General features: G+C 39.7%; 1 protein-coding gene across 2 annotated transcripts in view; it reads left to right on the top strand.

Annotated features, from left to right (window-relative positions):
* Positions 1–16,621, top strand: part of LOC126210260 (ras-interacting protein RIP3-like) — a 64,183-nt gene extending 47,562 nt beyond the window's left edge. For both annotated transcript variants that reach the window (XM_049939450.1, XM_049939449.1), the window contains exons 5-8: positions 4,306–4,577; positions 7,952–8,155; positions 11,811–12,193; positions 15,391–16,621. In XM_049939450.1, coding sequence (XP_049795407.1) covers positions 4,306–4,577; positions 7,952–8,155; positions 11,811–12,193; positions 15,391–15,535 — 1,004 coding nt within the window. In that variant the 3' untranslated portion in view covers positions 15,536–16,621. The remainder of the gene's footprint in view (positions 1–4,305; positions 4,578–7,951; positions 8,156–11,810; positions 12,194–15,390) is intronic.
* Positions 16,622–17,284: the final 663 nt, after the last annotated feature.

Here is a 17,284-nt window from a genome sequence, read left to right as displayed (position 1 = left end):
CGGGGCGAGGACCATCACCATGTTGATCTTTCCACCGATGGGGCCCGAGAATTAAGTCTTCCCAAGATAAAATGGTTCAAATGGCTCTGAGCACTATGGGACTTAACATGAGGTCACCAGTCCCTTAGACTTAGAAATACTTAAACCTAACCTAAGGACAGCACACACATCCATGCCCGAGGCAGGATTCGATCCTGCGACCGTAGCAGCAGCGCGGTTCCGGACTGAAGTGCCTAGAACCGCTCGGCCACAACGTTCGCCTTCCCAAGATATGCTGGAGAACATTTATGTCAGGTACACAACTGTACTGTGCTGGTGGCTTGACAAATGCATGTAGCGTATAATGTGGTGTTTATGAAGGAAGACAGTGATGCCCAAAGACAATAAGTGTACCCTTCCTCTTAAATATTTCTCTTAAACAACATTAAAGGAGCCTTGCAGCTTAATCTCTCCATACAATGGGGGTCAAATCATGTGGCGTCACCTGTCATTACCCAATGAAACGATGTCTGGGACATTGATACAAAGTTTGGTGAACACAAGCCTTGGGACTAACGAACTTGTTGTTGGGGTTGTTTGGGGGAAGAGACCAGACAGCGAGGTCATCGGTCTCATCGGAATAAGGAAGGAAGTCGGCCGTCCCCTTTCAAAGGAACCATTTGCGTGGAGCGATTTAGGGAAATCACGGAAAACCTAAATCAGGATGGCCGGACGCGGGATTGAACCGTCGTCCTCCCGAATGCGAGTCCAGTGTGCTACCACTGCGCCACCTCGCTCGGTTTTGGACTAACGAACGATCATTATCATTCATCCACCCCACACTCACTTATGCAAGTATAGCAAGGATCTCAGCTTCTCTCCAGTTCCTTGTATGTCATTGACTTAGCCTTTCTTTCCACCTTCTCCCACCAGTATCCTGCATCGGCTCAAATGTTTTTCGCACCAAATCAAAACACCTAGATCAATGTCACCTATGCCACATTCCCCACATCCTCCATTATTTACAACCTACAGCTGCCGTCGCACCTGTCGCAGCACATCACATCTTTCTTTTACCTTCATACAGCCATTTAATTCTCTAGGGATCTTTTAACAACTTCCGTCTTCGAGGCCGTGAGAAAATTCTTGAGACGTACTGATCCCATTAACTACGGCCTACCCTACCTGTATCATTCCAAATGGAGGCTCCAAGACAATCTGTGTATGACATATCGTATTCAAGCACCCAATCGTATAACCCAACTACCAGTTCAATACCTTGAAACACATCATTTTTATACACCATCTGAATTATCTATCTGCAGTATCCAGATGTTCCCACAGCCTTCCTGGTCGGAGATTTCGAGTGTTGCATTTAATAACTTTATTCACTACCGGTTCCAATCAACATTATCATATTCATCTTTTTTGAACACTCACCTTGTGCCAACCCCTAAGTTTTCAATTATTTGTTTGATATACGTAAGAGACCTATACTCCCGTATTCCTGTCTTCCCCTAAACTTTTTTACTTCCTTCTTTCGTCGATTTATTGAAGTATTTTGTCTGTTACCCATGGTGCCTTCTCAGATATCTTCCTTGTACCTATGTTCAACTTGTGTGATCGCCTATTTTAGAGATGTCCATTCTTCTACTGCTGAACAGTTCATTGTGACATTCATTACTGCAGTCTCTAAGGCCTTTCAGAATTTCAAATGCCTTTCATCGTTATTCAGTACTGCAGCACGCCACTCCTTTCCACATTGATTCTCCTGAACGCTTCAACTTCAGCCTGTACGCAACTGAAATTGATGTCTGCGTGTCTGTAAAGGCCGGCTACAGTTCAGCAGTAAGCTTCGGTATACTTAACACTAACTTACTCGTAGAGTACACATCCACACAGTATTACTCCAGCCGTCATCCACCTGTACTGCCGAACATATGTTGATTATGAGAACAGTGTAGGCGTGTGACAGTTGTTGCAATAGTATGTGAATGTGTGTAGTACTGTAAGCGTATTAGTGTTGAGTATACATAAACTTACTCATCGACTGTAACCAGCGTCTGGAAGTGATGCACTACGGACCATAGATATGAACTTCGTCTTCCGTACCTGGTGGGTTCATACAGAATGAAACTCGCGGTGAATGAAGTGGCTGTAATCAGCAGCTGAAGGTGTGGGTCGCAGTGTCATTCTCGAACTGTATCACAGCTGTTAAGAGACGCTTATCAGAAACGTTCCCATTATGTCATTCAGCAGATAAATGTACATCGCCGTCCTTCTACCACAAAGTAATTGATGGTTTACCATTTTTATGTTTGTTTTCGTACCACATTAAATTTTCTGCACCAAAGGCCAAATACTAGCAAGCGTGCCTACAGCCAGCCAAATCCAGACACAGTGGATTGTAAACGCCGTGAAAGTAACCAGAAAAGCAAGAATTTTAATCCACACTTCCCACATGGCCATGGCTACAGAGATGTATATGCAGATCTTCACTTTTAATGACCTTCGCTTATATCCACATTTGTCCGTACTGTAGCCCAGATGTGTGGTCGCCAATCTCAATGCCCACTTTTGATCCATTCCGTGAGGGAGGAGAGGGGGGGGGGGGGCGGGGCGAGCATTGTGTCTGTGGCACAAGCCTCCAAACAGGTCTCTAGGTGGTTGGAGCGCAATACGGCTGTTTCCCTGGCTCTTGCGAGTGTCTCTGGGTGGCAGGTGTCCTCTCTGTCCCACACATTTTCTGTGGCCGGTTGATCACGTTGTCTGGCTGATTCATTGTAAGTGTAAACGTATCTTCAGGGAAGGTCAATGTAAATACAAGTGTGTAACTGAGGTTTTGATTAATGATGACTTACATTCAATGTTCTCTGATGCTGTACATCCTGTGATAATAAATACCACAGTAGTGGAATGACCATGTCTAAAACGGGCAACAACAAACATTAGACAGAACGAAATTCAAAACATCAAATACTGTGGACACAAGGTATAGATAGAAACTATACGTTGAGCATCTTGTGAGACGGGTATGATAGAAATTAGAAGTACATATATCTATTTGCATACCATAGGGATCCAGTATTAAAGTCAGAGTGTGACAGAGATTTAGATGGCTTGTAATCAACACAAAATACATTAACAAAAACGTAAATGTTGGTTTGTTCAAAATAATGTATATCTGAATGTTCTTCACCGATTGCTTTGAAACAACGTTAAATTCTAATCCTGGCGTGGTTTTAGCTACCTAAATTTTGATATATGCATATTTTAATACCTATTATATATGCAATATATAAATAGGGCAGACATTGTTGCCCAAAATCTCTTCCTGATAGCAAGTTACATTTTTAGATTATTGCTTTGTGGTTAGAATACTACTAGACAATCTAAATGTGCAATAACAATAAACAAGGCTCAAGGTCAGACAGAGGGGGGGACGAGGAGATGAGCGAGGGGTGGCAGGAAATAGATGTAGAAAGGGTGGAGGAGTAGTTAGCCAGAGAGGGGGGGGGGGCAGGAAGAGATGAGAGCGGAGGATTTGATGGGCTGAGAGAGAGGGAAAGAGAGGGGTAGCACAAGACAGAGAGGGGAGAGGAGAAGATGGACAGAGTGAGGGCGAGGAGCTGGTGGACAGAGAGAGGGGGAAGTAGGTGGAGATGGAAAAAGAAAGGGGGCAGGGGAAGAAGGACAGAGAGAGAGTGGAGAGAAGAAGATTAGGATGTATATCAAATTTTCATACATATTAGAAACGTGTGCTTTCTCTTTCCTTTCATTTTCATTTAAGCAGACTGAGCCACAACAACATGGACAGGTACAGCTAGTGATAAAATTCTGACCGAATATCTAAAATCATTATAGGAAGTGACAAACTATTAATAAGTAGGATGTGTGAGAGAGTTGACATATCTTTGGACTTTCATATGAATGTCAACTTTACAAGCATGAAGGCGTCATGTGCAGAAAAATTATAGATCTAGATATCAGGCATCCATGTCATGTACCAGAATAATGTACAAAAGAATGGAGAAGAAAATTAAGGATGTGTTTCTTAACAATAATTTCGAGCTTAGGAAACTTAAGGACACAATAGAAAGAATTCTGACGAGACACTTGATAATTACGTAAACTTATGGCTGAATAGGGGAAACAGGCTACTGTCACCTCACACAATATAGAAGGAATGCAAATAATCGTTAAATGGTTAAGGAATCTTAAGCTCCTACTTCCATCAGGATTCTGGATATTCCTGTGCAGTGTCACTATCCTTATATTCCTGCACACCTGTGCCTGTGCTGAAGCTAGCTGTGTGGTTGCAAACAGCTGTGGCGGCGCAGCAGTATAGCAGCGGTCAGCAGGCAGCTGGGGACAGTCCGGTGCAGCAGGTGTACTACAGCCGCTCCCAGGCCGCCGCCCCCACCACCCACGCCACTTACAGTCAGCCTGCCACCGCCACCACCACGCTGTCGGCCAGCTCCCCCTACCTGGCAGCGGCCCAGCAGCTGTACCACCAGCCCGCGGCAGCTGTCGCCTCGCCGTATCTAGCTGCTGCTGCCACACCAGCTGTTGGTGCCGCAGCACCGCTATTCTATCAGGTATACAGTCTCAGCTCAAAAGAGCCGTCACTGCAAACTAGTCACATCTATGTTGCTTCAAGATTCAACGAAGTGGTGTGGAAGTACACTGTATTGTGTAATTTATGACATTTTCCATCAGGATACTCGTAATGTCACTAAGATAACTGTTTGTAGTGTTTTCATTACAGTGTCTGACAGAAACATAAAGCACCCAGAACGGGAGGAGGGAACCTAAAGTAACTCCATAGCTGGAAGGCGTTTATGATGTTACTTTAGTGATTACAAAATGGAGTTAAGTTTATGAAGAACACAGCAGTATGAACTCTATCTGGCCTCAATGCATACACTGATTCAGTAGAAAAGGGTGTTATAAAGCTATTGTTTCCTCTCCTCAGGCAAACTGCCCTACAACTGTTGTAACTAGTCCTTGATATCCTGGATACTGGCGATGGGACAGAATTAATGTCCGAGCTTGTCCCACATGTGTTCCAATGAGGACAGACTGCAGACCTTGCTGGCCACAGGAATAAGTCAGCACCATGTAGACCATTCATAGACATGTGCTGTGTAACGCCAGCACTGACCTGTTCAAAAATAGCGCCCTGACACTGTCGCATCCAAGGTAAAACATGGGCACACACGAAGTCCTTGACGTATCGTTTTACCGCCAGAGTTCACTCGGTCAATAAAAGTCTGATCTGACGTCACAGACGATGGCTTCCCACACTGTGACTCCAAGCGTAACACCAAACCTCTGCGAAACGCCGAAAGAATGGGACATTTCTCCAGGAGGACATCGTATTCGCTGATAATGGTCATGAGTGGTAGTGCAGTCCTGCACCGCTATTCATTGTTGGCACAATAACACACCAGGCATCAGCAGTGCAAGCTTCCCAGACATGGGTCTGCAGCTTGCGGTCTAGTGGCTAGCTTTGCTACCTCTGGATTACGGGGTCCTGGGTTCGATTTCCAGCTGGGTTGGGGTTTTCTCTGCCCAGGGACTCGGTGTTCGTGTTGTCCTTATCATTTCATCGTCACCATTCGTAAAAGTGGCTAGACTGGACTGCATTAGGACTGGGACAGTGTACGGGCGCCGATGACCGCGCAGTTGAGCGCCCCACAAACCGAAGATCATCATCATCATCATCACATCCCAGACATGGGAACACTCGAAACGCAGCCGTTTCTGTTGCTATGTTAGTGATGCCTTGTGCATTTGATGGTAACACCCTACTCTGGCTGTCTCCAACCAGTTTTGTTAGATCATACAGAGAATAGTGCACGTTGAAATGGCTCTGAGCACTATGTGACTTAACTTCTGAGGTCATCAGTCCCCTAGAACTTAGAACTACTTAAACCTAACTATCCTAAGGACATCACACACATCCACGCCCGAGGCAGGATTCGAACCTGCGACCGTATCGGTCGCGCGGTTCCAGACTGTAGCGCCTAGAACCGCTCGGCCACCCCAGCCGGCAATAGTGTGGGAATCAATTACTTGTTCTAGACAGCAGATGCAGATGCAAATGCGTTATGATATGCTTCTGCGTAACACGGAAATACTCCCTTGTGGAGGTCAGACATGGTCACCAGGACCTCGACGACTCGTATACCTGCTCTCACATTTCCTTGCACTGCAAAATCGGGCCACTATCACATCTGAAAGCTCCATAACTCAGGATAACGCACGCCTCGACCACTTAGACCAACACAGGTACGCACTGAGACACCTATCTAACTCTGCCATGTGCTGACAACGCTATTACAAGTATGTGGAATCTCTGTGTCCTTACCACTGATCACTGATGAGCTGATGGTGTTCACGCCCTTATACACACTAGCACTCCTGGTAACAGAACTAAACACGAACATCTCTAATGCAACTCTTCTGACTGTTCCACCTGTCAGGGAATTGCATCCACATCAAAGGTGTGGACGCGTATGAAGTTACATTGACATCTGATCATGTTTTCTGGTTACTTCAATATTTTGTTATGCTTTGTAATTGCCAAATTATGTGGTGTCTTTATCAGATAAGTGAATATAAAGTTTTAAACATGGCTGCACGTTCAGAGACCGTTTGTAGGTTACATTTGCAAGAAATGAACCCTCGGTCAATATTTTTAGACTTGATTAACCTGGTTTCGACACTACTAGGAGTACCTTCATCAGAATTGAAAACATTTAAAGTGGCCTATGACATAGTCACAGAGTTATAGGGTAAGACATTTTTATATAAAGACTGTAAGTACTGAATAACAATAAAAGACAGAGGCAGTACTTACATGTCACATATAAAATAATTAACCCGCCAAAAGGGCTTTAGTCACAAAATATTTAAGATGCATTAAGTGAAGGCGAGCCACTATGGGCTACTCATACCTGTACGGCCACAGGATGCAGACTGGCGTATCAATTGAGGCGGTCATGGAAAAGTGAGAATGAGTTATCAACCAGTTTTCAAGGTGTTTCACGACATCATGAACACGAGAACGTTTACCGCACGCTGATTTTCGTGACTGCCCACAAGCACTCAAACATCCTGCCGAGCCGATACTGCAGTGGAAATATTGCAGCCGTGTCAGGCCAATACAGACAACTTCCTTTGCTACCTAACCACCATGGACGAGTGTTGGCTGCGACCCTGAAATGAAGAAGCGAAGAAAGTGGAAACAGGTGAATTTAGGAAAGATGTTTTTTGGAACGGTCATGGCGTGATGGTAACAGGTTACACTCCATTTTGGGTGGTGCTGGCAAAATCTGACGAGTTTAAGGGAAGCTGTCGGACGAACCGCCCCGATCAAAATTGTAAGAGAAGGTTTTTGCTCCATGGTGCACAGGATGCACTCAAATTAGCTGCTTTTTTGGACTACATACTTTTGCATCAGTCCCCATTTTCTCCTGACCTTGCACCCAATGATTATTTCCTCTTGTCTTGCATGAAGAAACCATTGAGTCGTAGGCATATCCAGAAAGAGGAAGAGGTGATTTTCAGGGTCGAACTTCCCTGAACCGCGAAAACGCGGAGGTCTGCAACCAAGGCTCTGCCAACTCATCCACCGTTCTGAAAAACGTGCCGCAAGAAAGGTGACAATATAAAGAAAGACAAACAACAAGTTCGACGGTCACAAATTTATTCTTTTCAGGTGATTACAAAATATATGTGATTACCCATGTATAAGCAAACATATGGTTGGAAATTCATATGATGTTTCTTGTCTTGATGTTAAATATCAACAGCTATTCAGAGAACAATACATGTCTAATGGATGTAAATTTCGTTTTGATCTCAGTAATGTTTACTGTGTTTGCAGATTTTGTCAACTTTTCTGTGCTGTGTTCATTGTGACTGCAGTCAGACTGTCTCACTGGTAACAATTGCTGTCTTACAGGGAGGAGTATCAGCAGGTGTGAACCCACTATCGGCGCTGCTGCAGCCCCAGGGTCTGGGACTTGGACTCAACCTGCCCGTGATCATCCTGAGGGTCCCCTCAGCTGGACACGGCCCAGCCACGGCCACTCTGCTGGGAGGTGCTGGCACTGCTGACCCCCTGCAGGCGCTGCTCTACCAGTACATGCAGCAGCAGCTGGCCACTGTAAGTAGCTACCAGTACAAGCCCAAGCAGCTGACAGCTCTAAGTATATAGTAGTACATGTGTCAGCTGTAAGTAGATAGTGACAGACGAAATAGCAGCTGGCAGCTGTATGTATCTACCAGCACATGAAAAAGCAGCTCACTGCTGTAAGTAGATATTTGAAGATGCAGCAGCAGCTGCCAGCTGTAAGTAGCTATAGGCATATGCATAAGCAGCTAGCTGCTGTAAGAGATACCACTAGATGAAGCAGCATCTGGAAGCTTTAAGCAGCTGCTAGTACATGCAGTTGCAGCAGTTGGCAGCTATAAATTGCTACTAGTATATACAGCAGCAACTAGTTGCTGTAAGTATATACCTGTACAACAACAGCAGCTAGCTGCTGTAAGAATGTGCCAGTACATATAGCAGTAGCTGGCCACAGTAAGTAGTTACCAGCACATGCCCAAGCAGCTGGCTGCTGTAAGTAGAGATGCAAAAATGCAGCAGCAGCTGGCAGCTATAAGTTGCGACCAGTATATGCAGCAGCAACTGGCAGCTCTAAGTAGAGTAACTGTGCCACATCACTGTGTGCATTGGCTGAGCGTGACTGCCTTTAAAATCAAAACAGCTGTTAAGTGATCAGTCATACAATAGAACATGTTTTCGTAACATACTTCCATCCTGTGCTGTCATATCGAATAAATTTTATTTCAAGACTAATTGATACCATCTAAATATATAATGTCGTTGGTACTAGTGGAGTCCAGCCATTCACTTATAAAGATGAGAAAATCCTGACCTTACGTTTCATATATGAATAGTTTATATTGGCGCTCAATGCTTTGTTCTTGAGCAAAATAAGACTTAAATACTAAATTCGAAAAATTGGTGAGATTCACAAAAATTTTGGTCATGTTGAAACTGAAAATTATTTATATTAGAAAATAACTGGAACTTGTGCAATACTCAGAGAACTCGATACTAAGCACCTAAAAATTATGAAAACAGTGCCACTGGAATATGAAAGTCCAGAATTTTGCAGTATTTAGACCAAGTGCTAAATCGAAAAAGATGTATCACTGTAGTGCTGTGATGAAATAAATACTCGCCTATTATATAGTGCAGGGTCTATTAGGCCGTTACAGTATATTCTAAATGCACTGTTGTCCAAAATTACTAAAAGGAAACAGAATTTACTTTTATATCTTGAAGATGTGCTGACACTGTGATAAACAATTTTCTTAAAGCAGATGCTGCCACCTACTGCGAAAATGCAGAAACAAAAACAAATCACAAGGTGTAAAGTATATACTACAACCAGGAAGAGCGTGTATGTTTTGTTAACTGAGCCACACAAAAAATAAAATCTGTGTTTAGCACACCTGCTACATAAGCACTGAGCAGGTTACCAGTTTTTATTAGTTTCACCAACATCAATGAAAAATATTTTTAATTACTATGGATATGTCTGCTTTACTCAATGTCAGAGAAAGACGTCATGCATTCAGGTTTTTATCATTTGTTTTGCCAATGAAAACCAGCGACAACAATTTCTCACGATAAAAATTATGCAGTTGACTAACTAATCGAACGTAACTTATAATGATTACTAAATAAATTCCACTAACGTGCAAATGATATTAAAAATAATAGTGGATCTATTCCTGCCACTGAGGTAGGAGTAGTATGAGATATTACAGGGCTCCCGACAGTGGCCGAAATCTATCAGTAATATTTCATTAGTGATGCTATCTTACGATTTACTCCTCTTTGTTATGGCTGTACCTCTGACAATATTATGGTGATAAGACAATCCCTTATTTTTTCATTACTTTCAAAGGAGATTAACTCACATATTACCAAAATAATTTGTTTTGAATAATTCTGCAATCGATTCGAAGGTCTTGCATTTATTGCTAGTTAAATTTACATGCCTAAACTAATGTCTTCTTGCTGAAATTTTTCACACCGACTAAATTTAGACAAGTTTTCCTTAAAATAAGAATAGGGCATAGAGTTGGTCATGGGTCAAATTTTTGTTCTTTTTTTAAGCCTCTTTTATTATTAGAAGTGAACAGCTTGACTCAATTAGTATTGACAACATAGAACCAAGTCAAGAAATTTTCAAATAAAGACAGTATATTTTCTACATAAATCAAGAAAGTAAGTTAAGTTTGGCACCTCAGGATGTGAACACTGTCACATACTCATTATAAATTGGAACGTTGTCACGTATGCCTCTGGGGCCTAGAGAGGATTGTGTCGATCAAACTGGTGTGGAACCTCCTGGCAGAACCTAAAGTTCCACAACCAAGCAGGAAAGAGAATGTTCGCATTGCTTTATGGGAAGACCGAGACTGTGATCTGGAGTAATCTCTCACGACTGACCACACCACAAAGTAGGGTAACTTTAAAGTTATCTCACTTGGTATTAGAAATACAGGGTGTTTCGAAAAGATAAACGGTATTTCACAAAATTATATATGCTACATGAATAAGGACAGAAACTTGGGGCAAATTTAAAGTCACACATAGAACTGCAAAGCTATTGCTATCAAAAGAAGTACCCTATACAATAGGTCTCACACAACTGTGAAGTAATTTTGTGACTTAGGTTTAGTACCATTGTTTTCATTTGCCTTTTACAAATGTTCATTGTTGCCTTCACTGGGTGCATAAAACACGTACAGGCAACAGTTAAAGTAGTAATTCACTTCTGCCAGTGGGTCTAGGATTACTACACACAGCAGTGTTACTATGTGGTGTCACAGTTCATCCAGAGTTGTTAAAACTCTAGTTGATGCTAGCAGTCAGTGCATACTTGCAGTAGTACATCAAACGGATAACAATTCTAGACAGCCTTAAGATGAAGACATACTTACTTCTAAATGTATGCAAATAAATTAAAACAATAAATACATGAGTGGGAAAACATGGTATGACAATAGTCTTTCTTCTCTGTAAGAAAATATATCACACCTGATGTCCCTGTTTAGCGTTATAGAGCCAACATGAAAGAAAATAAGGTTCCAGTGTGCAGTAAAATCTATGCCAATGTGAGGACGTAGCTAAAACATGTTATGGAATAACATAAGAAATAAAAAATAATTAAGCAATTTAGGCAATATCATTTGTGAAACTTTCAACGACTATAAGATACATATGAGCTCAAAATAAAATGAAGAATGAAGTAACCACTTCTCTATTAAAATCACTTGCTTAGTTGGCCTCCACTCTGAAACTCAAACCACCTAAGATAAATGATGCACATTTATCCGTACACTTTGCTGCCTTCAGTAAAATATTTCATAAAGCGAAGGTAAAAAAACCCTCACCCAGTTATACTTGCAGAAAAAAACAGTAACAAATAAACTATAGAAATACATCTTTATCCTAACACCTGATAGATGACACATGACACTCGATGAAAAATTGGAATACACTCAGCACATGACTATAATCTTCCATAAAAATCTCTTCTAATGTCATGATCATGTTTTCTTTCGTCTTCCACGTTTTTCTAAAGTATTAGTCATGGTTTGTTTTGTTCTCGGATTTCAGTTGCTACAATATCTATCAGTAATACATATTTACATTTGTGACTATGTGATTGAGGTAAATAAAGAGGTAAGCTGACAAATGAAAAGACTGACTAAGGCTTCTATCATTCTTGCAGCAGTCATACCTGCAGCAGCCCCTGGTCTCGGCGCCTGCGTCTCCAGTGTACACTGATGCACAGGCTCAGACACAGCCACAGCTGCAAACTCAACAGCTGAAGACTGTCTACATACAGCCTCAGGCTCAGCTGCACGTGCAGCAGCAACAGGCACAGCAGCAGGTGCAAGGCCTCACAGCTGACAAGTACCAGCAGCAGCTGCAAGGCCTCACAGCTGACAAATACTCACAGCAGCTGCAGTCCATCACAGCTGACAAGTACCAGCCACAACAGCAGCTGCAGCAGCAGCAGCAGCAGCAGCAGACTGTCTACTACCAGGCACAGCAGCAACAGCAGCAGCAGCAACAACATCAGCAGCAGCAACAGCAGCAGCTAGCTGACAGGTGAGTTTACAGCAGCACTTCAGGGTAACCAGATTCTATAAAACTTACAACTATGAGCCAGACTGTCTTATAAAATTCCATCATTATTGTCAATGGGAAAGTGTTAGTACAATTCTCAGTCAATGAACGTCTGAGTGAGCAGAAATGGTTGCGCTACATTGGCTTCTATGCAGTGGTCATAGGTCATTTGATTGTTACACAGTGACACATCACAGTTATGACATATATATCAGATCGGTCATGTTCACCAAATGTCTTTGTACTGATTCAGCACGTTACTAAGTGTGATTAGATTACACACACTTTTTGTTTCATAGACCTATAGTGTAGAGAGACTCATGGATGTAGAACGCATCATAAAACAAGTAAATATAATATGTATTCGTAAATCAGGAGCTGCTAATATTCCTTCCACAGAACTAATGTGAAATGGCCGTCTTAGATGCGGAATATGTTACAAATCAAAGATATTTTCATTTACGAGATAATAAAAAATTTTACACAAAAATATAAATGTACTTACACTGAGGTGCAAATGGTAATTATTAGGCAACTGAAGCCACAAATCCTCAAAGAGAGCACATATTTACACTAATTACGTAACTGCACAGAAGTCAGATTTTATGCTACACTCATTTATATTACTATCGATGTTATATCAACCGGTTCGACTAAAATATTTATTAGTGGAGGAGAAGGAGCTGTTGACCAGTACATCACATAGGCTGATGATGAAATGAACTTCATTAGTAGTGAAACTTCTTAAGGCTGCTGGTGTGTAATTGCACTCAGAAGAAGTAGTTAGTATCCCTAGTTTTTGAAACAGAGAGAGCTATGACATGATCAGACACAGCTATCTGGTGTTGATGTACAGCTTTTTCACAAAATAGACCCAATGCTACAGTTGTATCATAATGAAATTTCAGGGAACATAAACAGTGTCCGAAATTTTCAGGAATTGTCAATACATATATATATGAAAACTAATTTTTTTGGTTCTGTACTGTCTAGAATGATCATTAAAACAAATGTGGAGATGTTTTACATAACAAGGAGACACAGTGTTCACTTTACTTTTTCCACAATTTGTAGCTTCAAATTTCTTAATGTTGGTAGTAATCCATTTTCATATTGAAGGCCATATTCTGCTTTTATTCCTACAAAAACAAAGGAGGGTACATCTGATGGAAATTACGTCCTAATTCTTACTATACCATTCCCACAGATTTTATCTACTGCTGTCTGCAAGACAGAGTAGTTACAGAGTTTTCTCATTTGCACAAGTACTAAGTCTACATAGATATTATTAATCAAAAAGTCGTTCATATGTATAACATATTTGCATTGTCCAGAAATTTAACCATGTGGTACTACATTCGCCGTTCTCCAGAACCAACACATTCTTTCCTTGTTTTAACTGCACGAAGAACCAGCTTTTTGGCTCAATCAGTTAAATGTTATCCAAATCATTTGGTGATAACCTCATTAAACTCATCAAATATAGGTTTTTCTAAGATAATTTCATGATCCAAACAATCAAAAATTAAATAAAAACTTCATAAAGAATACCAATTTGTGATCTTTTGTTTTTAATGGCTGTTACATTTGGTAACTGTATAAATGGTATTCCCAGCCAAACAGTGGTTCTACGTACCAAACCATGAAGTATAAATTGTTTCTGCCTTAATGTATTACAACACAAGTCAGAAATTTAGCATCCCAAATGTAAAATGTCTTCAAGGGAACTAGATGACAGTTATAGACATCTTTCGCACCACATTTTTAGAAAGATGTTTACTGCTGGCATGTTTTAATGTGAGTGACATTTATGATGTGTCAAATATCACGCAAAAGACATAACTAAAGTGTTATAAAAACTTTGCAGAGTAAGACTGCACAATTTTATTTGATAATGCATATTTTTGAGATTTTTTATAGTTGCAGTAGTTTAAGAATTCAGTGCAACTTCTGGTTGCAAAAACTGTTGTAGAACTATATTCTCAATATCTCAGTTCTCCTTAAAACAACCTTTATGGCCCTTGTTTCTTATTACACTGGCAAACCAATTATGAAATTTGAATATAATTTGTGACTAATCAGTCACAGTATATTTATAGAGTTTGTGATATTTTCATCGGTACTAGCCGTTTAATGTCTCTTTGTTGTTATAGATTTCGCTTTTCTACCAGAATTATGAATTTTTCATGAGATGCATATTTATGAACCTCATCAAAAGTATTCTTAAAACAGTGTTGCATATGTTCTAAAATGCAGTAGTTCTGGTAATCACATACGTTTCTCTTTTCCATCGACAACATATTCTACTCCACATAACAATTAATTCATTTAGCTGTCTTTTCTATTAGATTTTCTGGACTGTTCTCTACTTTCAAATAATGTTACAAATTCATTATGAAGCACTTTGACTTTTACATTAGAAAACTCTTAATATAGATCACATCCTTCCCTGATATTTGTTCAGCATAAAACGCTGTGCTCTGGTATCATTAACGATTGTATGGAAATGTCTTGTAACAGTAGGGTTCAACATTATTTATTTTCAGTAATTATTCACCTTAGAGCGTTAATAATAGGGTGCATATTAAATTTTTAAGAATGAGTTATCTGTGAAAATGTTATGGATCAGATTTTCTTCTCATGTGACAAGTGGCTGAACAACTGTTATGGATATCTTACAAATAAGTGATAGTTTCCTTGTAGAACTCTGCGTTCTGATACAATTATAAAAGCAGCTTGCTTCTGTAAAAACTCATATGTACACTTTTCAGGGCTCTTAGCTACACAAACTCTTTTCTTTCTCTTTAGTTTGCGTGCACGTTTTAAATATGTATGTTTTCCACCTATTATAGTGTCAATACCTGCAGAGGAAGGTAGCCTGTAAGAAAAGCATTCTGATGTCTAAAGACAGATGTAGGGCAGAAAATAGTTTTAGAAAAGTAATAACTGTTTCAAGGAAAGTGTGGCTGAATGGGTAGTTTTCTCTCAGTACTTCAATCTAAGTCAGCCTGGGTAAAATAATACCAATACATTCTACATGGAAGTCTGAAACTCAATATCAGTCCTGCAACTTTTTTGTTACATTAGTTAAGATATTACATTGCATTTTAAATAAAAGGTTTGACTTCATTTCATAAGTTGCTAGCAAGTAATTTCACATGTTTGTGTGATGTTCACAGGTACCGTATCTACACTCGCCAGCCTACAGACGACAAATATGGCGGTGCATCAGCTGTGTACAGCGCCAAGAAGGCTGCTGCAGCCAAGGGACGCAAAACTGCTGAGTCCGAGTATCCCCATCAGTACAAATTTGTGTCTGCTTGAAAAGGGTCCTTATTTTCCAGTGGAAAGGATTCTGTACATTCCACTGTTGGAAAGACACTTTACTTGTCCTTTACATTGCATATCACAAACAATATGTTATTTATAAAATTATCATATTACATTGGTCTTACATCTGAAGGCTGATCGATGTGTGCAACAACATTTCGGACATGACTCTAACAAAAAAACAAGTGTTCTGTCATATAGTAATATATTGCAGCTGTTCAGCTTCCGTCTAACATCATCAGGTTTCAGTTATGATGGTTACCCATTCATCTTACACAGTTTTGTTGAATGTGAGCAGAAGTCCAAGAAAATAATATCTGAAACAACCAACTGACAGAAATCCAGAACACATTATCTTTTTGATCTCATCCTGCTAAACAATCCGTTACATAAGATACGAAAAAATAAATATGGCAGGCAAAAGTAGTGTACTTGCTTTCCTTCAGAATCAGATGGATCAGTGTGGGTTCATATAATCCATAAAAAATCACTGTCCATATATGTATTGGTTTTCTGCCAAGATTTAGTTCTGTTATTGTATTTTCTATCATATCTTGATGATTTAAAACTTTTGAACAATGGATCATATGCAGTGATATTTATATCACATATTGGTATTTGTTTCCAAAAAAATGTAGTATTTAGACACAGAAAAGAATTTCTGCAACTTTTAAAGTCTGGAAACACTTTGAAAGAAATGAAGGAACGTTTTTAGAGGTCAAAAATATAATGTTTTTCATTAACAAACTATCTCAATTGTTCTAAAATAGAGGAATCAGTAGTGGAAAAATATGTTCACCACATCTCCCAAAATCATGACAACCATACTTCATTGAGAATCTCTGACTTAGTCATAAGCAGACACTTGCTTAAAAAAGAAAGTTTGTCTGATTTTTGTATCTATAGTGTGTGCCAAGTTATCTACACCATGTAAAGCAGTGTTCCACAAGTTAGAAGACTGAGAAGCTTCTGTTACATAGATCTAGAAGTGGATACATCTTTGAAGAATACTTCAGTAGCTTGCTAATGTAAAAAGCTGAAGTCTAAACACGTAAATTAATTTTTACAAATTTTGCTACCTTAAATGGTCTGCATCTTTGTATTTTTTGTTAATTTTCTGTATTTTTGTTATGTATTTTTATACTTTTGTAATAAATGTCTTTTGTATAAAATGATAATTGTAATTTGTTGTGATCCTTCCTCAGTGAATCTACAAATAGCGATTTTCTAATTATGAGCAGTGTTGATGGTTTCAATATAATGATATAGAACAGAAAAATCTACAGATTGCTGAAATCACTTTGATACATAGACTTATCCTGCTAATTTATCCATTAATGTGTATAATAATCTAAATTACCTTGGCATAAAAATATCTGTAATTATCTGTCTACTTTTGAAACATGGATGGCACAAGTTTATGACGTGAATTCATTTTTTAAATGTGATAAGTCGTTAAAAGAATTCGTTTTATGATTGTGATTAGGAAGGTAGTCAAATATTTTCAATCATAAAATTCAGCTTATTGTGAACTACAGGAAATTTTAATGATCTGTTTGTGGGGCTAATTACTCATTTAGAACTGTAATTGATAGTCTTCAACAAATCTTACAGGATAAATATGTATTGTAAGGTATACAAATTCATAACTTCGTGCCTAAATGATTATCAAGACTTAAATGAGCGCCACATGTAGTTTTTACATTGTACCAATCCATAATGGAAACTCTGTTACCAAATTAT

Source organism: Schistocerca nitens, chromosome 10 (assembly GCF_023898315.1).
Source record: "Schistocerca nitens isolate TAMUIC-IGC-003100 chromosome 10, iqSchNite1.1, whole genome shotgun sequence".
Classification (NCBI taxonomy): domain Eukaryota; kingdom Metazoa; phylum Arthropoda; class Insecta; order Orthoptera; family Acrididae; genus Schistocerca; species Schistocerca nitens.
This window is presented reverse-complemented; position numbering and strand designations above follow the sequence as displayed.